The sequence below is a fragment of the Erigeron canadensis genome, chromosome 4 (assembly GCF_010389155.1).
Source record: "Erigeron canadensis isolate Cc75 chromosome 4, C_canadensis_v1, whole genome shotgun sequence".
NCBI classification, from domain to species: Eukaryota; Viridiplantae; Streptophyta; class Magnoliopsida; order Asterales; family Asteraceae; genus Erigeron; species Erigeron canadensis.
Window position 1 is genome coordinate 30644436 of NC_057764.1, and position 18962 is coordinate 30663397.

The 18962-nt window shown below is 33.5% G+C and overlaps 4 protein-coding genes across 4 annotated transcripts; 3 read left to right on the forward strand and 1 right to left on the reverse strand.

Annotated features, from left to right (window-relative positions):
- Window positions 1-916: 916 nt before the first annotated feature.
- Window positions 917-5680, forward strand: LOC122596030 (beta-glucuronosyltransferase GlcAT14A). Its single transcript, XM_043768530.1, has 4 exons — window positions 917-1716; window positions 4238-4313; window positions 4392-4507; window positions 4901-5680. Exons 1-4 carry the CDS (start codon window positions 1218-1220, stop codon window positions 5413-5415), a joined length of 1206 nt encoding a protein of 401 aa, XP_043624465.1. The 5' UTR covers window positions 917-1217; the 3' UTR covers window positions 5416-5680.
- A 60-nt stretch (window positions 5681-5740) lies between these two features.
- On the reverse strand, window positions 5741-7643 carry LOC122596029 (pentatricopeptide repeat-containing protein At1g71060, mitochondrial). The gene has a single exon (XM_043768529.1). The coding sequence runs from the start codon at window positions 7577-7579 to the stop codon at window positions 6062-6064; it is 1518 nt and encodes a 505-aa protein (XP_043624464.1). The 5' UTR covers window positions 7580-7643; the 3' UTR covers window positions 5741-6061.
- Window positions 7644-8680: 1037 nt separating this feature from the next.
- Window positions 8681-11137, forward strand: LOC122596656. Its single transcript, XM_043769270.1, has 4 exons — window positions 8681-8769; window positions 9528-9622; window positions 9767-10032; window positions 10121-11137. The coding sequence occupies exons 1-4, from the start codon at window positions 8740-8742 to the stop codon at window positions 10933-10935; spliced, it is 1206 nt and encodes a 401-aa protein (XP_043625205.1). The 5' UTR covers window positions 8681-8739; the 3' UTR covers window positions 10936-11137.
- A 2223-nt stretch (window positions 11138-13360) lies between these two features.
- On the forward strand, window positions 13361-16419 carry LOC122595649 (eukaryotic translation initiation factor 6-2). Its single transcript, XM_043768062.1, has 8 exons — window positions 13361-13539; window positions 13832-13888; window positions 14982-15078; window positions 15178-15263; window positions 15354-15398; window positions 15577-15707; window positions 15829-15939; window positions 16023-16419. Exons 2-8 carry the CDS (start codon window positions 13879-13881, stop codon window positions 16278-16280), a joined length of 738 nt encoding a protein of 245 aa, XP_043623997.1. The 5' UTR covers window positions 13361-13539; window positions 13832-13878; the 3' UTR covers window positions 16281-16419.
- Window positions 16420-18962: the final 2543 nt, after the last annotated feature.

Here is an 18962-nt window from a genome sequence, read left to right on the forward strand (position 1 = left end):
GGTTATGCAATGTAAGCAACCGGTTAACAAACAAGTTGCAGGTTAACATTTTCAATTTTATTCCTTTTTTATTAAAAAAATTTCCACCTTTGTTTCCAGATTTCAGCCGTCATCATCAACATTAACATCAAACAACAAACAAGTCATCATTGCTCACCATTTTTTTCGGCGAATCACCATTTTTTTCGGCGAACTTTATTTTCAACATCTTTTGGCTTAGGTTTGTGTGGAATCAATTTTTGAGTCGATTGGTGATAGTTTCAAGTCTTAATTCAAAAAAATAACAAAGTTATTACGATTTTTTTTTCCCGGCGAATCGCCATTTTTTCCGACGAACTTTGTTTTCAACATCTTTTGGCTTGGGTTTGTGCGAGATCAATTTTTAAGTCAATTGGTGGTAGTTTAAAGTCTTAATTCGAAGAAACAACAAAGTTATCGTGATTTTAATTTTTCCGGCAAATCACCATTTTTTCCGGCGAACTTTATTTTCAACATCTTTTGACTAGGGTTTGTGCGGGATCAATTTTTGAGTCGATTGGTGGTAGTTTCAAATCTTAATTCGAAGAAACAACAAAGTTACCGTGATTTTAATTTTTTCGACGATTTTAGTGAGTAGGATGATGATAATGATATAGATACATTACATATAACCTGATAGAAACCTTTTGTAGCCAATTGCTTATATTACTTAACCCAAAAAACAAAGTTGCTTACACTAGATAGCAAATCGAGTAAATAGATACATTATATAACCTTTTAAGTTAAAAACCCATGATAAGGATATGAATAAAATGGATCATTAATCAATTGAAAATGGTTATCCCCGGTTCCCCACAAGAATATTTTTAAGACAGCCTCATAGAACAAAATTTTCTTGTTTCTTTCATAATTGTTTAATGAATTTTCAACCAACTTCAAACACACACCCTCTTTATTTAGATCCAAATTTCTTCACTTTCACAAATTAGTAACTCCAAAATCCAACTTCTTGTGACCATTTCACATCTACCCAAAAAACACACAATAATTCCAAATCAGTTTCACAAATTAGTACTACTTATTACTGTTACTATAAACCCCAATTTACACTAACACACTAAAATCTTTCAATTTCAAATATATATACATATACATAGATATAGATATATGCTATTATCATTACTATATCACACAGATCACAAATATATCATCAAAGTAGTAGTAGCGGTAAGTAAGTGATGACAGCTGACAAGAAATGGCTATTCACATTATTTTTTGCAGCATTTATATCTTTAGTAATTTTTATATCATCATCAATTTGTGGGTTATCATCAAACACATTTACATCATCAAATAAACCCTACTCGGCGGTTCACCGTGGCCGGGGATACCCGCCGGCGTTCGCATATTACATTTCCGGCACCCGGGGCGATGTTGAAAGGGTTTTTCGGTTACTTTTAGCGGTTTATCATCCAAGAAATAGGTATTTATTGCATATTGGGACTGATGGGTCTGATGAGGAAAGAAGAAAGTTGAGTGCTTTAGTGAAATCGGTGCCCGCGATTAGGGCTTTTGAGAATGTTGATGTTGTTGGGAAACCGGATGCGAATACGTATATGGGTTCGAGTAATATTGCTGCTGTTTTACGTGCTGCTGCGATTTTTTTGAAAGTTGATAGTGATTGGGATTGGTTTGTGACTCTTAGTGCCATGGATTATCCTTTGCTTACCCAAGATGGTATATATTCTATTGCAAGTTTTGATCTTTTTCGATGATTTTGATATTGTGTTTGTTTGCATTGTGTAAAGTAATCGTCTTTATGCCTTTTTGTTGAATTGTGATTCTTTAAGATGTAGTGATCACTTTGATAATGTAGATCTACACATACCTCTCTTAATTGTGGATGTTAGTAAATGTAATATACCATTAGCATCGGTGTTTAACAGTTTAAGCATTGCTGATAATTGCTAGTTTAGAACGCTAGATTGGTCTTGATAAGTATGTGCTAAGAAGCAGAAAGGCCGGATTAATGTAGGCAAGTTTTGGTTATTGGTTCTAGGTTCCGAGTAGGTAAAGTTGAAACATTTGCGTAGGGAAATTGCTTGTTGAATACATACGGAATCAGTCTTTAGTACTTGGTTAGTAGAGAAATCTGAGTGTTAGTGTGTTACACCTGTGCCTTTTACTTTCTAAGTTTGACCCAAGTCGTTCAATTTTAATTTACTCGTCTAAAGACACTATGTTAGAATGCTTTACATTGGGTCCTGCCCTCTAAGACATCTGAATACTGAAGTACTGAGTTAGGTCTCAATCAGGGTGTCCTCAATCATTCATTATATATGATTTTGATCCCACCAGAAGCCTTGAGATTGTCATAGTCTCTTAAGTTAGAGATAGGACCCAAATGAAGTTAACCAAATTGCTTACTTTCGAGATGTAAACTTCTCTTTCTGTATTGCTGAATTGAATATTCTGTGAATTCTTCTCAATTAGTCATGCTAAATAAGATTTTATAATCCAGATAGAATGTAATTAAGATAATATTGCATTATTGTACATGTTCCTATATGTTTGTGATTATTGTTGCCATGTATTTTGTGATATCATTTCCATGCATGGGTATGGCATTATCTTTCTTTCTAAATCTTACTTATGGTGACAATTTTCAGAATATATATGGAGTGACATATATGGCTACGTCAGTCGCAACATATATGGCAGCAACATGTTTAACAATAGTATTATGATAGCATAGTTGCTGGTTATATCTTTAGTTAGCTAGTTCTCTATACAGGGGACTGAGATAGTTTTAGGATGCTTAAATAGAGAAAAATAAATTAAAATAATTAGTTGAGCATCATTGGGAGAGCATCTCCCGGAAGTAAGCTATTTTGCTACTTCGATCATATTTTGGTTAATATAGCATTAATGTCCTATCACAAGCTTTACAATGTTGATCAGTGAAATAAATAGGTTTCATTTTAGGTCTAGGCTTTCTGATCTTGATGGTAATGAATGCTAACAAGCATTTTCGAGTTCTCCCTTGTCGCATATTCATAACTTTTATCGTACTAAACTAGGTTTCGAGGCACTTGATGATAGAGGCAACATTAGGCATTGCATTATTATGGATAACCAGAGGGAACATGCTTGGTCCTGTAACATTTTATATTTAAGTTAGTTACCGAAGATAGGTTTTAAAACAAAGGACCCATCTCAGCCAAGAGACAATGATTTTGTATGCATAGTGATTCTGCTACAAAAACCAATTGCAGCTTTTAAAACAACTCTTCAACTCATTCTTGAACTAAGGTCTAAGGGTGTATTCCTGTGCCCCTTAAACTAACACGTACATGATGCAGTTCCAGTAATGGCAGCAGAGTATAACTTTATTTTGGGCCTTGTAAAGTATACAGTTATACATACCACCCTCCATACACATGCATACAACACCTATAGATGCATACATTAATATACACGTACACATATATACTTAGATACACATATTTACACTACATATACATCGAAATCTCTTACTTGGATGTGGTCAGCAATGAATACATGTCTTCAGCTAGCGTGTCAACAACGATAGCTTGGCTGCTAATCCATCATAATCCTTATACCTGCCACCTTAATTAATAGACAATAGTTGTACTAGAGGGGTAAAGCATCTGTGAGGGCCAGGTACATTGTTTTTTGTTGCTAACAAAATCAAAAGTCTGACCATGTTTTTCTGAAAACTTCTTTTCTATGTATTTTTTCTTCTTATGATTTCGCTAATGGCTATCGCAAAGCTTCTTTTTTTGTACGCACCTTGTGTACTCAATTATTCCTTACTGAAATCTTTGTTATCTATAACAAGCATTCTTCGGTGATTGTACATATATGCCAGATACCTTTTATTTGTTGAAACTTTGTCCACTGTAGGTGTACATGTGGACCTTTCTTGTGTTGTTCCCTCTTCTTTACAACCCTGGGAACTTTATATGTTATATTTAGTAGCAAATGTATATTTAGACTCACAAAGTGGAAAGAGGAGCGGTGAGCCTTGGGAACTGGAAATTGTTTGTTAAAAGATTTACGTAGTTGTTTAGGACAGTATTTAGATTTCTTTATCTCCCGTTGATAATCTGCTGCATAATTCTACTGTTACTGAAGAAATTGCTTGTTTTTGTATTCTTTGTATTGAATCTTATTTATTGAGGGAACATATTCATAGTTACTTATTAGCGCTCTGTGTTCGTATATTCTGAATCAGACCTGTCTCATGCATTCTCTTCCATTAGCAGAGATGCCAATTTCATCGATCATACCAGTGACCTTGGATGGAAAGAGTAAGCATAATTTTAGTTGGAGTCCATGGTTTTTTTTCTTCAACCACCTAAACTGATCTCAGCTTTATCTTTGATTAGGGATCAAAGAATCTTGCCAATCGTGGTTGATCCAGGGCTTTACTTAGCAAGACGAACCCAAATCTTCCGTGCCACCGAAAAACGGAAAATGCCTGATGCTTTCAGAGTTTTCACAGGCAAACTTTATCTTCTCTCTTGTGTGTGTGAGTTAGAGGTGGCTATTTTGACCCTTTACTTAAGAGATTTGGGTTAAAAATTTTCCTCCGACAAGTTAAATAGCTGGAAATGGGTCAATAGTCACCAAAGCGTATTTTTAAATGCATTAAACTTTTCGGATTAATCATATAAAAAACAATTAGGTTATTAGAGAAACAGTATTTTTTTTTTGTAATCATACATGGCATATCAATTGCTCATCGAAGACCAAGAAAGGATTTTGATTCATCCCAAGCTGACTGAATTTTTCGACCCAAACCTATCTTGGCCCATGTCTGTGACTTTGCATAATGACTTTGCTCACAATTAATTATGGAAAGCTTATAGCCTACAAATCTCTTCTTGTGTTTCAGGATCCCCGTGGGTCATTTTGAGTCGGTCATTCCTTGAGTACTGCATTTTTGCATGGGATAATCTCCCCCGGACACTCTTAATGTATGTTAATAATGTTGTTTTGGCTCAAGAAGTCTACTTCCATACAGTCATTTGCAACTCACCCGAGTTCAAAAACACAACCATCAATGCCGACCTAAGGTACATGGTCTGGGATAACCCACCTAAAATGGAGCCTCTCTTCCTCAACAAGTCCAACTATGATGAAATGGTTCAAAGCGGTGCTGCTTTTGCAAGACAATTTGGGAAAAACGATGCAGTGCTCGACATGGTTGATAGCAAAATCTTGAAGCGCAGTGGCAACCGTCCGGCCCCAGGGGCATGGTGCACCGCTAGAAGGAGCTGGTTCGTGGACCCATGTTCACAATGGGGTGATGTAAATGTTTTGAGACCAGGAAATCAAGTAAAGAAGTTTGAGGAATCTTTAAAGAATATAGTAGACGATTCAATATTAGAATCAAATCAATGCAAATGAAAAAAGGTTTGAAGCTTGGGTGTGGTTTGAAGATGCATCGTATGTTGTTTACAGAGATTCTCTTCGTGGGCGGGTTCTTCTGATGGTGTTTTGGGTTATTACAAGTTTTGTTGTAAAGTTGTCATGTTGAAATCAATGTAAAACAATGAGGAATCCTTCCATTTTGTAAAACCTGTTTGCAATGTTGTAATGCTCTTCTAACTTTTTTATGTGTCACTACTTGTAATATTATTACAAACATAATTTATTGATTTGGGGTTCAAAACATGTCTGTTCAGTGATCCATTTACACATAACCTAGTTTTGAAACAAGATGCAAACACAGTAAAATAAATGTGATGTATAACAGGTCAAATATTTTGCAGATAAGGTGAATAGTAGTACACCGGGTTAGAAAAACTGAAAATAGTGAAGCTCTCGTTTTTGTGTTGCTGAGACATGCACCTAAAGAGATGGTTGTCGTCGAACAACTACACTGAAGGGAACTTTTAACTACAGACGGCGCCTAGAAAAGAAGGGTGACTTTCAGTTTCTTGGATATAGTCTGTTAAGTTTATCAGAAGTCTGTCAATGATACAAATTTATAGCATTTATGTGTTTTTTCCAACAAAAATAACTCCATGAATGACACCCTTCGATCCTTTTCTCAACTAACCACTAGAAGTGTTTTCAGTTTCTCAAGCCTATGAGTCAATGTGATCACAATGTCTTCCTTCCCATCATCAACAAGAGTTTGTTTCAGCTTGTTAAACATATGTGTGGGAGGCCTTATCCCCCTATCCAACATCTCTTCAAAATACTTACAAGCATCCTGCAACTTCTTTTCGCGACACAAACCGTTAATCAAAGTAGCAAACATATGCATTCCTGGTAGAACTCCTTCACCTTTCATCTCTTCCCAAATGTTTACCGCCATATCCATTCTACCCTCAATACAAAACATTCTCACCATTATCTCATAAGTACTCACGCTCGGGTCACACCCAAACTCATCTCTCATCCGTCTAAAAACACCATAAGCTTCTTCGATTCTTCCCCCTTTCACCAAATGATGAAGAACTATATCAAAAGTTCGCGAATTTGGCCCAACCCCACATCTCTTCATCTCTTCAATCACCCTAAACGCGTCATCATATTGCATCGCCCAACAATAAGACCCCACAACCGCATTATAAGTTGGAGCCTCAGGATCATGCCCACTAGACTTTGACAACTCAAAAAACATCAAAGCTTCACTCAATCTCTTAACAGACCCTAACCCGTTAATCAAACTACAATAAATATGCGGGCTAGGCTCTAACTTCTTAAATCTCATCTCATCAAACTTACTAACCGCTTGATCATACTTTTTCGCTTTACAATAAGCATTTACGACAATTCCATAAACAACAACATCTGGTTCAAACCCATCCCCTTTCATTTCTCTATAACATTCATCCAACTTCAACAAGTTCATTTCTTGACACCACCCCTCCAACAATATAGCATACGTCTTAATATCCGGTTTAAACCTCCCTTTTTTCATTTTATCAAACACATATTGACCACACTCAACTTGCCTCGCCTTACATAACGTATCAAGAAACCGATTATAATCACTTAATTCCACCTTCAACCCAAACTTTTCCATCTTTTCAAACGTCTCGACCGCCTCTTTAACCTTTTTCGCTCTTGCATACCTCCTACATATGATCCCAAATGTAGTTTTGTCCAAAAAGTTCTTAACTTTCATTTCATTAACCAATGCCCATATAATCTTGAACTGTTTTATCTTTCCTAATGCGTCTATTAACTCGTTGTAAGTATCCGAATTATGCTTAAACCCCGGCTGTTTTTCGGCCCATTTGAAGAAAGAAAGTGCAAACACACCAGCATTGGTTAGTTTTTTCAAGACTTGTATGACAAGAAAATGGGAAAGGTCAATTTGGGTTGTGGATAGTAAAGATTGGAGGTGTGATGGGTCGTTATGGGTTGTGATGATTCTGCAGAGATGGTCTGGGTCAGTTATGGGCTGGTGGGTCAGGTCATATGGGTTGGTTTTGTTGCAGAAAGTTTGGTGAAACAAAGATTGAGGTGATTTGATTGAGCTTGTTTTAGCAAAGATTGATGAGTGGAAGTTGTCGAGTGTTTTTATCGAATGTTTGATGATTTGGGAAATCGCCATTTTTTAGTGGGGAGAATGGTGGCATCTAATTTTAGGTTATAAACCAGGTTTCTCACATAGACACACACTGTAAACCGGGAATAAAAATACCTATAATGAGCACTAGGGGTGAACAAAACCAACCAAAAAACCTAATTCTCTAGCTATTTTGAAAACACACATAACACATCTAGGAGGCTTTTGGTAAGAAGGAATCATTGAGAATGGAAAGGTAATAAAAGATAAAAATAGTAAGAAAGAGAATGAGTATTTGGAAAAAGAATAATTACATTATTTGGTAACAACATATGAAATTTTTTTTTAACAAAAACTAATTATAATATCATAATATAAATAATTAAAATTAATAATTAAATACATGAGAAAAAAAGAAAAAAAAGGTAATTTGATTTCATTCTCACCATTTTGGGAGGAATCATGAGAATGGAAATGATTCTCCCTTCTACTTCTTCATTTTCATTATCTTGTGTAACCAAACAAAAGAAGTGATTCTCATTCCATTTTCACCCTACCAAACACCCTTTTTAATCTTTTATTTATTCTTGAAAGCACCTATTCAATTGCCATTATTTTTATCTTTATAAATAGTCTCTTTTTATTTTAGGTAATTTTATTTTTGAATTACTAGGATTACTCTTGACTTTTTATGTTTTGCTCTTAATAAATTATAATTTACATTCTAAATTTTTATTTTAATAATTAACACTTTAAGCCCTTATCTTTTAAAAATTTCTATTATCACAATTAGTTATATCAATCTACACCACATGACACCGCCACCGCCACCAATAGTACCATCACCGACACCATTTGACCGCCTTCTCCACTACCGCTGCCGTATTGCATGGATACCATAAAGATTATCCTCTTAATATAACAATTTTGAAAAGTTTATACCGGCCAGTACATAGCCTATAATTTCTGCAACTATAATTAAGCTAGTACAGTAGTACTCCGTTAAAAAAATAAAAATAAAATTAAGCTAGTACTAGTATAAACCCTACCTTTATCCATTACATTTTAATCCTCCAAAGTTTCCACTCTGGCCTTTTAAGCCCCTTTAGTTTCACCTTTCCATTGTTCTTTGTTTTCAAAGCCAGCCAGTGACTTCAGAAAGACTAAAAGGGTTTGGATTCGAGGCTCTGAGCAAGTGCTAATACATGGGGTCTCTCTTTCAGAAATTTCAACAGGTACTCTTAATTTCACATTTTCTATTCATTTTTCAATATCTATTCCTTGAATAATAGGGTTTTCAAGTTTATAAGCTAGCTCTGCCAATTTAATTCGTTAAAAGTTATTGGGGTTTTGTAGTTATGATCTTATACTAGACTATATCCATTTGGGTGTTGAAATATTTGTAAAAAGATTATAACTTTCCAAAAATAAGTAAAATTGAAAATGTGCTATCAAGATTTTATAGTTTAAACCACCATTAAGGTGTACTAGTAGCTGGGCTTCAAACCTACCGAGCTAAACAGCTTCGGGTAGTCCAGGATAGGTAGGGTTCAGAAATGCTCAATACCCTGTTTGGGCCGTTAACGTTCTGGCTCAAAGACTTGCCCTCCCCTGCTAACTTGAATTGGGAAAAGCTCCTGCATTTGTGCTGTAAGAAAATTTTTCAATACTGGAAAAAGAAAGAGTTTATCTTTAGGACTTTATCCATAATATGAATGTTGAAGCTCTAGAGAAAAGTATGATATTCTTGAATATCAAGAAAAACCGTAGCTGTTAACGTATTGGGAAGTTTTTGAAACAAGAAAGTACAAACTTGTATATGGCTAAGGAAATGAATACATATTGGTATGGTGTTAACATTTTTGTTTGATCCGGAAATCGAAATGGGGCTAGCTCCTGAATGGAATAATAAGAATGATGAATAGCTGTTAGTTGTCTAGAGGATGCTAGTTGCCATATGAAAGTTGCTTTTTTTTGGCTGTTGTGTTTCTAGTTTGTGGCAACGCTTGCCAAAAGTCCAACATTTGCGAAAGAGCCAAGACGGCTACAATTTGAAGCTGACATAAATCGGCTCTTCTTATATACCAGGTCAGATACTTGCCTCGTCATGACTTGTATTTCTTATCTTAAACTGTATTATTATGCTTGTTATCTATGTGTGGTATGATTATGTTCAAAAAAAATAATCTATGTGTGGTATTAGAATACTGATTGGTAATGTATTGTTTGCAGCTATAACCGTATTGGCAAGGATGCAGAAGAAGCAGATGTAGAGGAGATCATTAACATCGCAAGTACGGCTGCATTAGTAGACCAAGAAAGGCAGGTCCAAGAAAACATACATACTCAAATCACAAACTTCTGCAAGTCAATGGATCAGATTCTACTTCCTGACTCAAGACCCCATGATGAATCATCTCAAAAGAATACCTCTGCTCCTCGCCGTAGTGGACTTAGTCTTGCCGTTGGTACAAACGCTCCAACGAACACAAATCCTGGTGATTTTTTGTTACTTGAGTTTGAAAATTTATAACCATATTATGCAGTTCTGTTAGAATCTTATTAATGATGAAATTTTCAGCACAGATGTACCCGAGACAAAGCAGTTGACTTTTGCAGAGTCGTCCCAAAGGTTAAAGGATCTCATGGGCTACACCCTTGAGCTCAAACCCTCTAAAATCCCCCATGAACAAGCAGGACGAGGTTTATTCATAGACGGTGAAGCAGATGTTGGTTCAGTGATAGCATTCTACCCAGGTGTGATCTACTCTCCAGCTTATTATCGTTATATCCCTGGATATCCAAGGGTCGATGCACAGAATCCTTATCTTATCACTAGATATGATGGGACAGTGATCAACGCTCAATCTTGGGGTGCTGGTGGTGAAACCAGGGAACCATGGGGACAGTCTAGTGCTTATCGGTCCAACCCTAGTGCACCACCTTCTGAGACTGGCTCTGACCGGGTTTGGAAGATGTTAAGTAAGCCATTAGAAGGGTCAAAGTTAGGGTCTAATGGTGAGGTATTGGAGAGAAGGAACCCGTTAGCTCTAGCTCATTTTGCAAACCACCCAACACAGGGTATGGAACCAAATGTCATGGTTTGCCCTTATGATTTCCCATTGACCGAGAAGGGTATGAGAGTTTATATACCAAATATAGCTTTTGGGGGTGTAGAAGAAGTTAAGATGAAACGGTTTGGGAGCTTTTGGTTTAAATCCGGAGGGGCATCGAGTGATGGTCTAACTGAAGGACCTATTTTGAAAAGTCTTGCACTTGTGGCCACTAGGTCACTTTGTAATGAAGAAATTTACTTAAATTATAGATTGAGCAATTCAAAGAGGCGGCCTTCGTGGTATACTCCTGTGGATGAGGAAGAGGACCGAAGAAGATGGAGCTAAGCAGATCGTTGGGCGTTTTTGTATTTTACTTGGTTTAATAAATTATTAAGAATCAGAAGTAGTAGTTTTGGTATCAAAATTGCAAGTAGAAGGATCTTATTTAGAACCTCATAGCAAAACCTTATTCATTCATTGTTCTATGATTTGCTATAATCATACCCTTTGTGATTTTGGTACTACATCACAAATATTTAACCATGTATGTTTATGGACATGGATTTTGATGGTAGGAGGAAAAGTAATTTTGACTTGGTTTCATTCCCTTTTAGCTAAAATGCTAAATACTTGTTAACTTGCATATAAGATTTCATGAAAATTCAGACTATGCAAGTTTAAAAGCTTTGCTTATGTGTTTTAAACTTTGTTTCTGCGTAGTAATTAACAAAATTTGTGTATTATCAGCTTGTACTATTATATTGAAACATTAAAGTGCTCTTATTAGCAAAATTTGATCAGATAAGATTCATGATTTTTCTCATATAGGATCTTTTAGCAAAAACTTTCAAAAGTACTATAACTACATGGGACTCATGTGTGAAATTGTCAAAGAACAGAAAATGATAGAAAATATCATCTACTTTGTTTTTCTTCTATATGTTACAAAAAAATTTCAATGTTATGGCTGTTCATATACTGGTGATCTATATAGACTATGACAACCCTAAACCTCTCCAAGAAGAGATAAAGCTTCTTTCCGGAAGATAAATAGTTAGAATATTTTACTTTTAAAATGTAAGACATGCTATAGGTAATTAGTCAAAAACCCTTTAAAAGTTACTTATAAAATTTAATAAATTCTTTTCGGTATAACAAACAATTGAACACCTTTAACAAAAAATCGATTGTGATAGAAATAATATTTTTATAAAATTGTCTTAGTATTACCACACATCCTTTTAATTTAGTTATGACATCATCATATTTTTTTTAATTTAAAATTCAAAATATCTTTTTTTTAAAAATATGTATCATTAATATAAACTTTTATTAAATGTCCACATTATTATGTAGGATTTAAATCACATTACCGAGTATTTTTTTTTTTGTTATAAATAGGCCGAAAACTATGGTGGTCCTTTAAGATAACGTTTTGTTTTTTTTACCAACCGAATATGTGTCCACAGCTACACAACTTTAATTTTCGTTTAGTTTTGTTTTTTTACATAATATTACATTACAACTTTTCAACTTATTTAACGCAGTTATTATACACTTTAATATGACAACATATTTTAAAGTTACCCGGATATCATTCAGCTTATTTACAAAGTGACTATCAATAAACTCGAGTTTAACCCGGGTTGATTAGCTAGTATAAACATGTTGCTTTTATGTAGGTTTCTTTCTAGTTACTAGTCGATACAATTACACGACATGATTGCCACCTTTACAATTAATCGTTATATAAGCTAAAAATGATATATTATTTTTTATAATCTTTTATTTAAATAAAACAACATTTGTAAGACATCATTATTTTCTAAACATTGCTTATTTGTTATTATTAAATTTTTGTTATACTAATTATTTTCTTTTTATTGTCTTGATTTATGACATCATCCTTATTTAAAATTTATACAATTTTCTAATTGATTTATGATTTATTTCTTTTATAGCATAAGTCTCATGTAAATTAAAATATAATTATCTAATTTATGATTTCTTTCAAATTTATTTTTGTTAACTAATTATATTTATTTGTAACATAAAGTATACTATTCTGAATTTATGAGTAATATGTTTATGTTTGTTGTTTACACACACTAAGTATACTAAAAAGTGTTTTAGTTAATTATAACATGGATATTTAGGAATAGGCTCAATCAATTTTGACGCACGAAAATATGTTTTTACAAAACTTTTATTATGCATGGGTTTAACCCGGGTTAATTAGCTAGTAATAATATATAAACGTTACAATTTATTGTTATAAAGTTCCACGTATTCAATATGCAAAATGATTACTTTATATTTACCCTAGCAATGTTAATTAACATTTACCTTATATATTTACTCTACATCTCATCAACTAATTAATACATACATACTTCAAACTACCTTATATATTGTGTAAAACTTTTGATTTCTACGATTATATTTCAAGAACAGGATTAACGAGTTCATTCGAAGATGTTGTATTTTATGAATACCACTCTAGCATTATGTTAATCCAAGTGTACCACTGTTTTTGATGAAAGTGCCGACATTATATAAATTTTACAACTAATTGTATAAGTTAACAATTTATGAATATCTTACATGTATCGACTATGGTGATGTTAGGGTATAAACGAGACGATACAGTTTGCGGGTTACTCGAAATCAATTTATAAATTATTCGAAATCGACTCGGTCCGAATCGAAAGCCCGCGAGCGTCAAAATATCACAAGATAGTCTGATACCAAACTACCAATTTTCCAATATCACTTGTCTTATCCAAACACCGCCTAACCTTTTCCCTTCCAACAACTCCCTAAATATATAAGCAGACAAACGCCAAAAACCCTAAAAATAGCAAAACCCTAATAATAAGAAGAAGAAAAAGAAAAACATAAATTGAAAGGCCGCTCTGTATAGCTCAACCTCCCACTTTCTTCATCAAGGTACAAACACTCACACATACACCTTTTATTTGAAAATTAAAATGAATTGATGCGTTTTTTTTCCTTTGTAGTTAATTTGGGGGATTTCTTAGTTACAATCAAATTTGTTGGAACCAAATGTTGTCTTATTTAATAATTTTTTTACATAATATTGGAGATCAAAACTTACAATATATATATATATATATATATATGATGATTTTGTTGTAGCTACCTTTGATTTGTAAAAGGACCATATATTTGGGTTGCAAAATTAATTGGAGTTATTGATTCTGTTTTTGATGTTTGACAGATACCCTTTGTTTAGACAGCAAAAAGCTTTGATCAAGTGCTTCTGTTATGGCGACAAGTGAGTTGATTTCTACCTTTTTTGTGGCTCTTATGATGTATATGTATATGTATGTCAAAGTGCTTGTAAATTATCTTTACTTTGGTATGCATAGATGTAGGTGTATTTATATGTGTGGAAACATGAAAGCGAATCGAACATATATTGTTTTGGAGATATTTATCTTTAGGAATGTTGGTTTGAATCGTTATGATGTTTTTTGTAGAGGTAGAGATCCGATAATAGGGATGGGATTAAACAAGGACCATCAAGGTCAAGATTGTTGGCAACAAAAAAAAAATAATAATAAATTGAAACGTATGATAGTATTTGTTCACATGTAAACTATATAAACCATTTACTTGTGAAAATGTCGATTAACTTGTGTCTTTCGTGTTTTCAAACTCTATTGTTTGTCTCGTATGAAGTTACATCACTTTTCACATGTATTTAGGAGGTTCCGGCTGTTTGTGGTTCTCGTTTGAAACTTTTTGCAGTTTTGAGTTAGGTTTGTTTAGAAGTTTTTGTCTGCAATCCCTGTATTATAAGATGCTCAAGGCGATGTACAGATATCTTTTGCAAAAGTCCAAAACACAAGGGAAATCTGCACAAGTTATTTTGAAGGCTCACACACACATTTTGTAAAGTAAAAGGTTTAACCTTTACATTATGTGCTTATTATAAAAGCAGTATAATCTTCGTAATCCCATAAATAGGTTAAGAACTAAAAGTTTAAAACATGGGCAAAAGATTTTGGAGTGTAAATCATGCCTATTTGACCTGTGCACCCATTACTTAAATTGCCACCTCTGCTATTATCCTATATATCTGTGTGTGCATATATGTGTGTATCGTGTGTATCTCTTGTATCACTACTTGGTAATGCATTGATGTAACGTACATAACAGCAACAAACCTGACTTTTTGATCTCACAAAAGGGGCGGATTTCACCAGAACATATTACATCTATTTGTTGTAAAACTCGGACCTACAACGTATTGGTTGACGGGTCACCCCAATACCGCTAGGCCGTAGGCTCTTTTGTCTTCGTATTAGATCTGCTATGTGAAGTCTTCACATATTCTCTGATTGGCTGTGTGATGGTATTCTCAGGACTTCAGTTTGAGAATAATTGTGAAATCGGAGTGTTCTCAAAGCTCACAAATGCTTACTGCTTGGTAGCAATTGGAGGCTCAGAAAATTTCTACAGGTTTATCATTATTGCGATTTGAGTTTAGCAATGCTCTACGATGATTTATTGTTTGTGATTGGAGAACATGTTACAAGCAGTTAAATATTTGTTTCACAGCACATTTGAGTCTGAACTAGCAGATGTTATTCCCGTGGTTAAGACCTCCATTGGTGGCACAAGAATAATTGGACGGCTTTGTGTTGGTAATTTTTTTAAAACTTTCGCATTTTACATAACAACCTGTCAACCTATACATTCAGTTTATAACACTGATTCTGGATCATCTTTTGTAGGTAACAAAAATGGACTTCTTTTGCCTCATACTACCACTGACCAAGGTCAAGGCTTTGAACTTTCGTTATATTTTTGAATTAGCCAGTTATGCGTTGTATCGGGGTTTTGTTAAATTTTCTTTTCTTTCAACACGATTTTCTCGTACTGTACTTTATTTCTGTATTTTAACTGTGATATATATATTAATGTATTCTTGGACTCATTGATGACTCGTACTCTCAGAGCTTCAACACTTGAGGAACAGTCTGCCTGATGCAGTTGTGGTTCAGCGCATTGATGAGAGGCTATCTGCACTTGGAAATTGCATTGCATGCAATGACCATGTTGCTCTTACACATACTGATCTTGACAAGGTCAGATCAATTATATACAACAAAAATCTTCTGTTTTATTTTCCTCTTTTTTGTTAAAAGTTTGTGGTATTGTAGTCTGCAACTAGAGTTGAGAAGCTAACATCCCTAACTTGTTAATTAGGAAACTGAGGAAATGATAGCGGATGTTCTTGGGGTGGAGGTTTTTAGGCAGACTATTGCTGGTAATATTCTCGTGGGCAGTTACTGTACGATTTCAAACAGAGGCGGCCTGGTAAGAACATTACAATATAAACCATATCCTCTTATCCGTCGTAATGGGTCAAAACTGTCATATCTAACTTATGGGTTCCGCAGGTCCACCCTCATACCTCCATTGAAGACTTGGACGAGCTTTCAACCCTTCTTCAGGTTCCGTTGGTGGCAGGCACAGTGAACCGTGGTAGTGAAGTGATAGCTGCTGGGTTGACCGTCAATGACTGGACTGCATTTTGTGGGTCAGATACTACAGCTACTGAATTGTCTGTGATAGAGAGCGTTTTCAAGCTAAGGGAAGCCCAACCTAGTGCCATTGTTGATGAAATGAGGAAGTCATTGATAGACACCTATGTCTAATTTTGCCGTTGCTTGCAGTTCAACAATAACTATGCGTACCTTTCTTCCAACATTCTGGATTTTCCTATGTCTTTTTTCTGTTTGGTTTTCTGACTGGATATTTGTTTGGTACAAAATAGCAGACGACTTGTTTAGCAAAGCTACTACTCGTCCATCTTTTCCATAGTGTTGAAAATCTCAGCTATGGTTTCCATTCTACAAATGGATCTGAGTTATGTTCTGTTATTAAATTTGTTGGGAAATGTCATATTTTTCATTCTACAGATGGAAAATGATAAATTAAACTTGTTGCAAGGTATGGACAGTTTTTTAAAAAAAGGATTAAACCTATAACAGTTTTTAATTAACTTATCATAACCTCAACTTTTAAACCACAATATACAAATTAATAATGCATAGTATATCTATCAATTGTTATGGCAAATATATTTTTTAAAAAGCATAATTACAAGTTACAATCACTAGATGTTTCTTAAAGAGTATTTTATAAACAAAGGTATCTGTTTAGGTTAATGTACTTACACAAAATCTTTTAGTCATACACAATTAAATATGTTTTATATGTTTGTACAATATAATTATAATTATATAATGTATATAGTACACGCTATGAAGACATATTAACAGATGATTACATGAATAAATACTTTCAAATGACATAATTTAGGTGTTGTTTGACTCTTACAAATTAATGGTATATAAATTGTACTTCAATTAGTTTTGTGATCACAACATACTTAGATTTCTTTTCCCTAACAAGTAGTAAAAAGTAAGCATCCAATGTTATTTTCCCGGTTTTATATCTTAAATCTTAACAGTGTACGAGGATGATTAAAATATGAACAACTTTATCCCTACCACGACAATATAGAGAGATTGCTTTTATATTTTATGCTTTTATTCTTACTTTTTTTTAACAGAAAATTTGGTTTCAACGACATGCCTTTTCATATACCAAACTCCAATTACCGATGAAACTCATGTTGGAAAACCTTGTCTCTATTATTGAAAGCATTTTGCTCACAACATGATTTGAACCTAAGATCTTACCGTCTCGAGCTTCATCATATATTAATCTATTTATTTATGATTGGTGCTTCGAGGTTCTATCTAGAAAAGATCTATAGCCTTACAAGATAATAGAACCCTCAACTTTTGTTTTTAAGGTAAAAATGTTAATTATCCAACCGTATTAGTTTTTCGAGATGCAATTATTTACTACTACATTATAATTGAACATGTTGGCGTTTTCCTCTGGGTGGATATAGGTAGGATAGGCCTACTTCCTGCTAGACATGACAGAGAACCTTTTTGTTTTCCGTACGTTAATTCACTATCAAAGTGATAAATGTTCACCTATAAAATACATTAAATTAAATAATTATCATATTTATAGAGTATTACAACAGGATCGTATGTTTTTCCCAAGCGGTGTTTTGAAGTCTCTAAAGTTCAATCACACCCTTTTTGACTGACCTATTAGGATGTATAATTTTTAAAACATACTATGTACAATAATATATACTTGGAGATTAGGTATAATAAAACAAAAATTAATGTAAAACATATAAGACACACCGTGAACCATTAGATCACCATCAGAGTATTGATTAAGAAATTTAATTAACTGATTTTATTCAGTTAATTTTAAGGGCTTATGTGACATTTTAACGTTTTAACAAACTTCCTATATTCTCTCACTCGACTTTTTTTTCACGGATGGACTTTGTAGGCAGTTTCATTTCATTAGCTAGTAGTCTCACGAGACTTTTTCAAATTTATATATGATTCCTAGTTATTTTCGTAGCTAGCTACAAAAATGTATATAGTATGTTAATAATTATTGACGCACTTAAAATAAAAAGATGCACAATGATATTTTCAACTTTTATCATTAGCAGTTAACTAAAATTTGATGCATAATAACTTTTCTTGTTACTTTTCAAAATCACTTGCTATATATATATATATTTTTTTTTTGATTCAAATATTAAGTTGTAACAGACAAATAAAAATGATGCACAAGGATTATTCTTATGTTTTTCGAGATTAACCATATTTAAAAAAAGATTGATGCACAACATAACTTTGTAATTTATTAATGAACTTTTAACACAACTGTAATATAATTAAAATACAATGATCAATTTTAAACTTTTATGAACCCTTAACATAATATTGATGCACAACAAATTTTAAACTTTTGTGAACCTTTTGTATAACCTTGATGAAAATTGATGCACAATGTTTTCTTTTTTAAAACTTTAGAACTTTGATGAAAATTGATGCACCATATTATTTAAATATAAAACTTTAACATAACTTTGATGAAAAATGATGCACTGTAATTTTAAAAAAATTTAATCAATGAATTATTGATAATGATATCGATGCATTTACATTAACTCTGAAGGGATTCATATATTTTACTTGTATCTTCATAGAAAATGAAAAAATAAAAATAAAAAAATACACGCATAACTTAGCGAGATTAAATATAAAAATCTACAATAGCTACAATTTGATAATATTAACAAAACATGATGCACAATATATATGCTTGTATTTTGTTTTTTGTTTTTTTTTTTAAAGTATACGCTTATATTTTAAGCACCAAAAGGTGGAAGATGAATGGTGGGGGTTAGAATCTGTTATTTTGTTGAATGTTGAGAAGTCACGTGA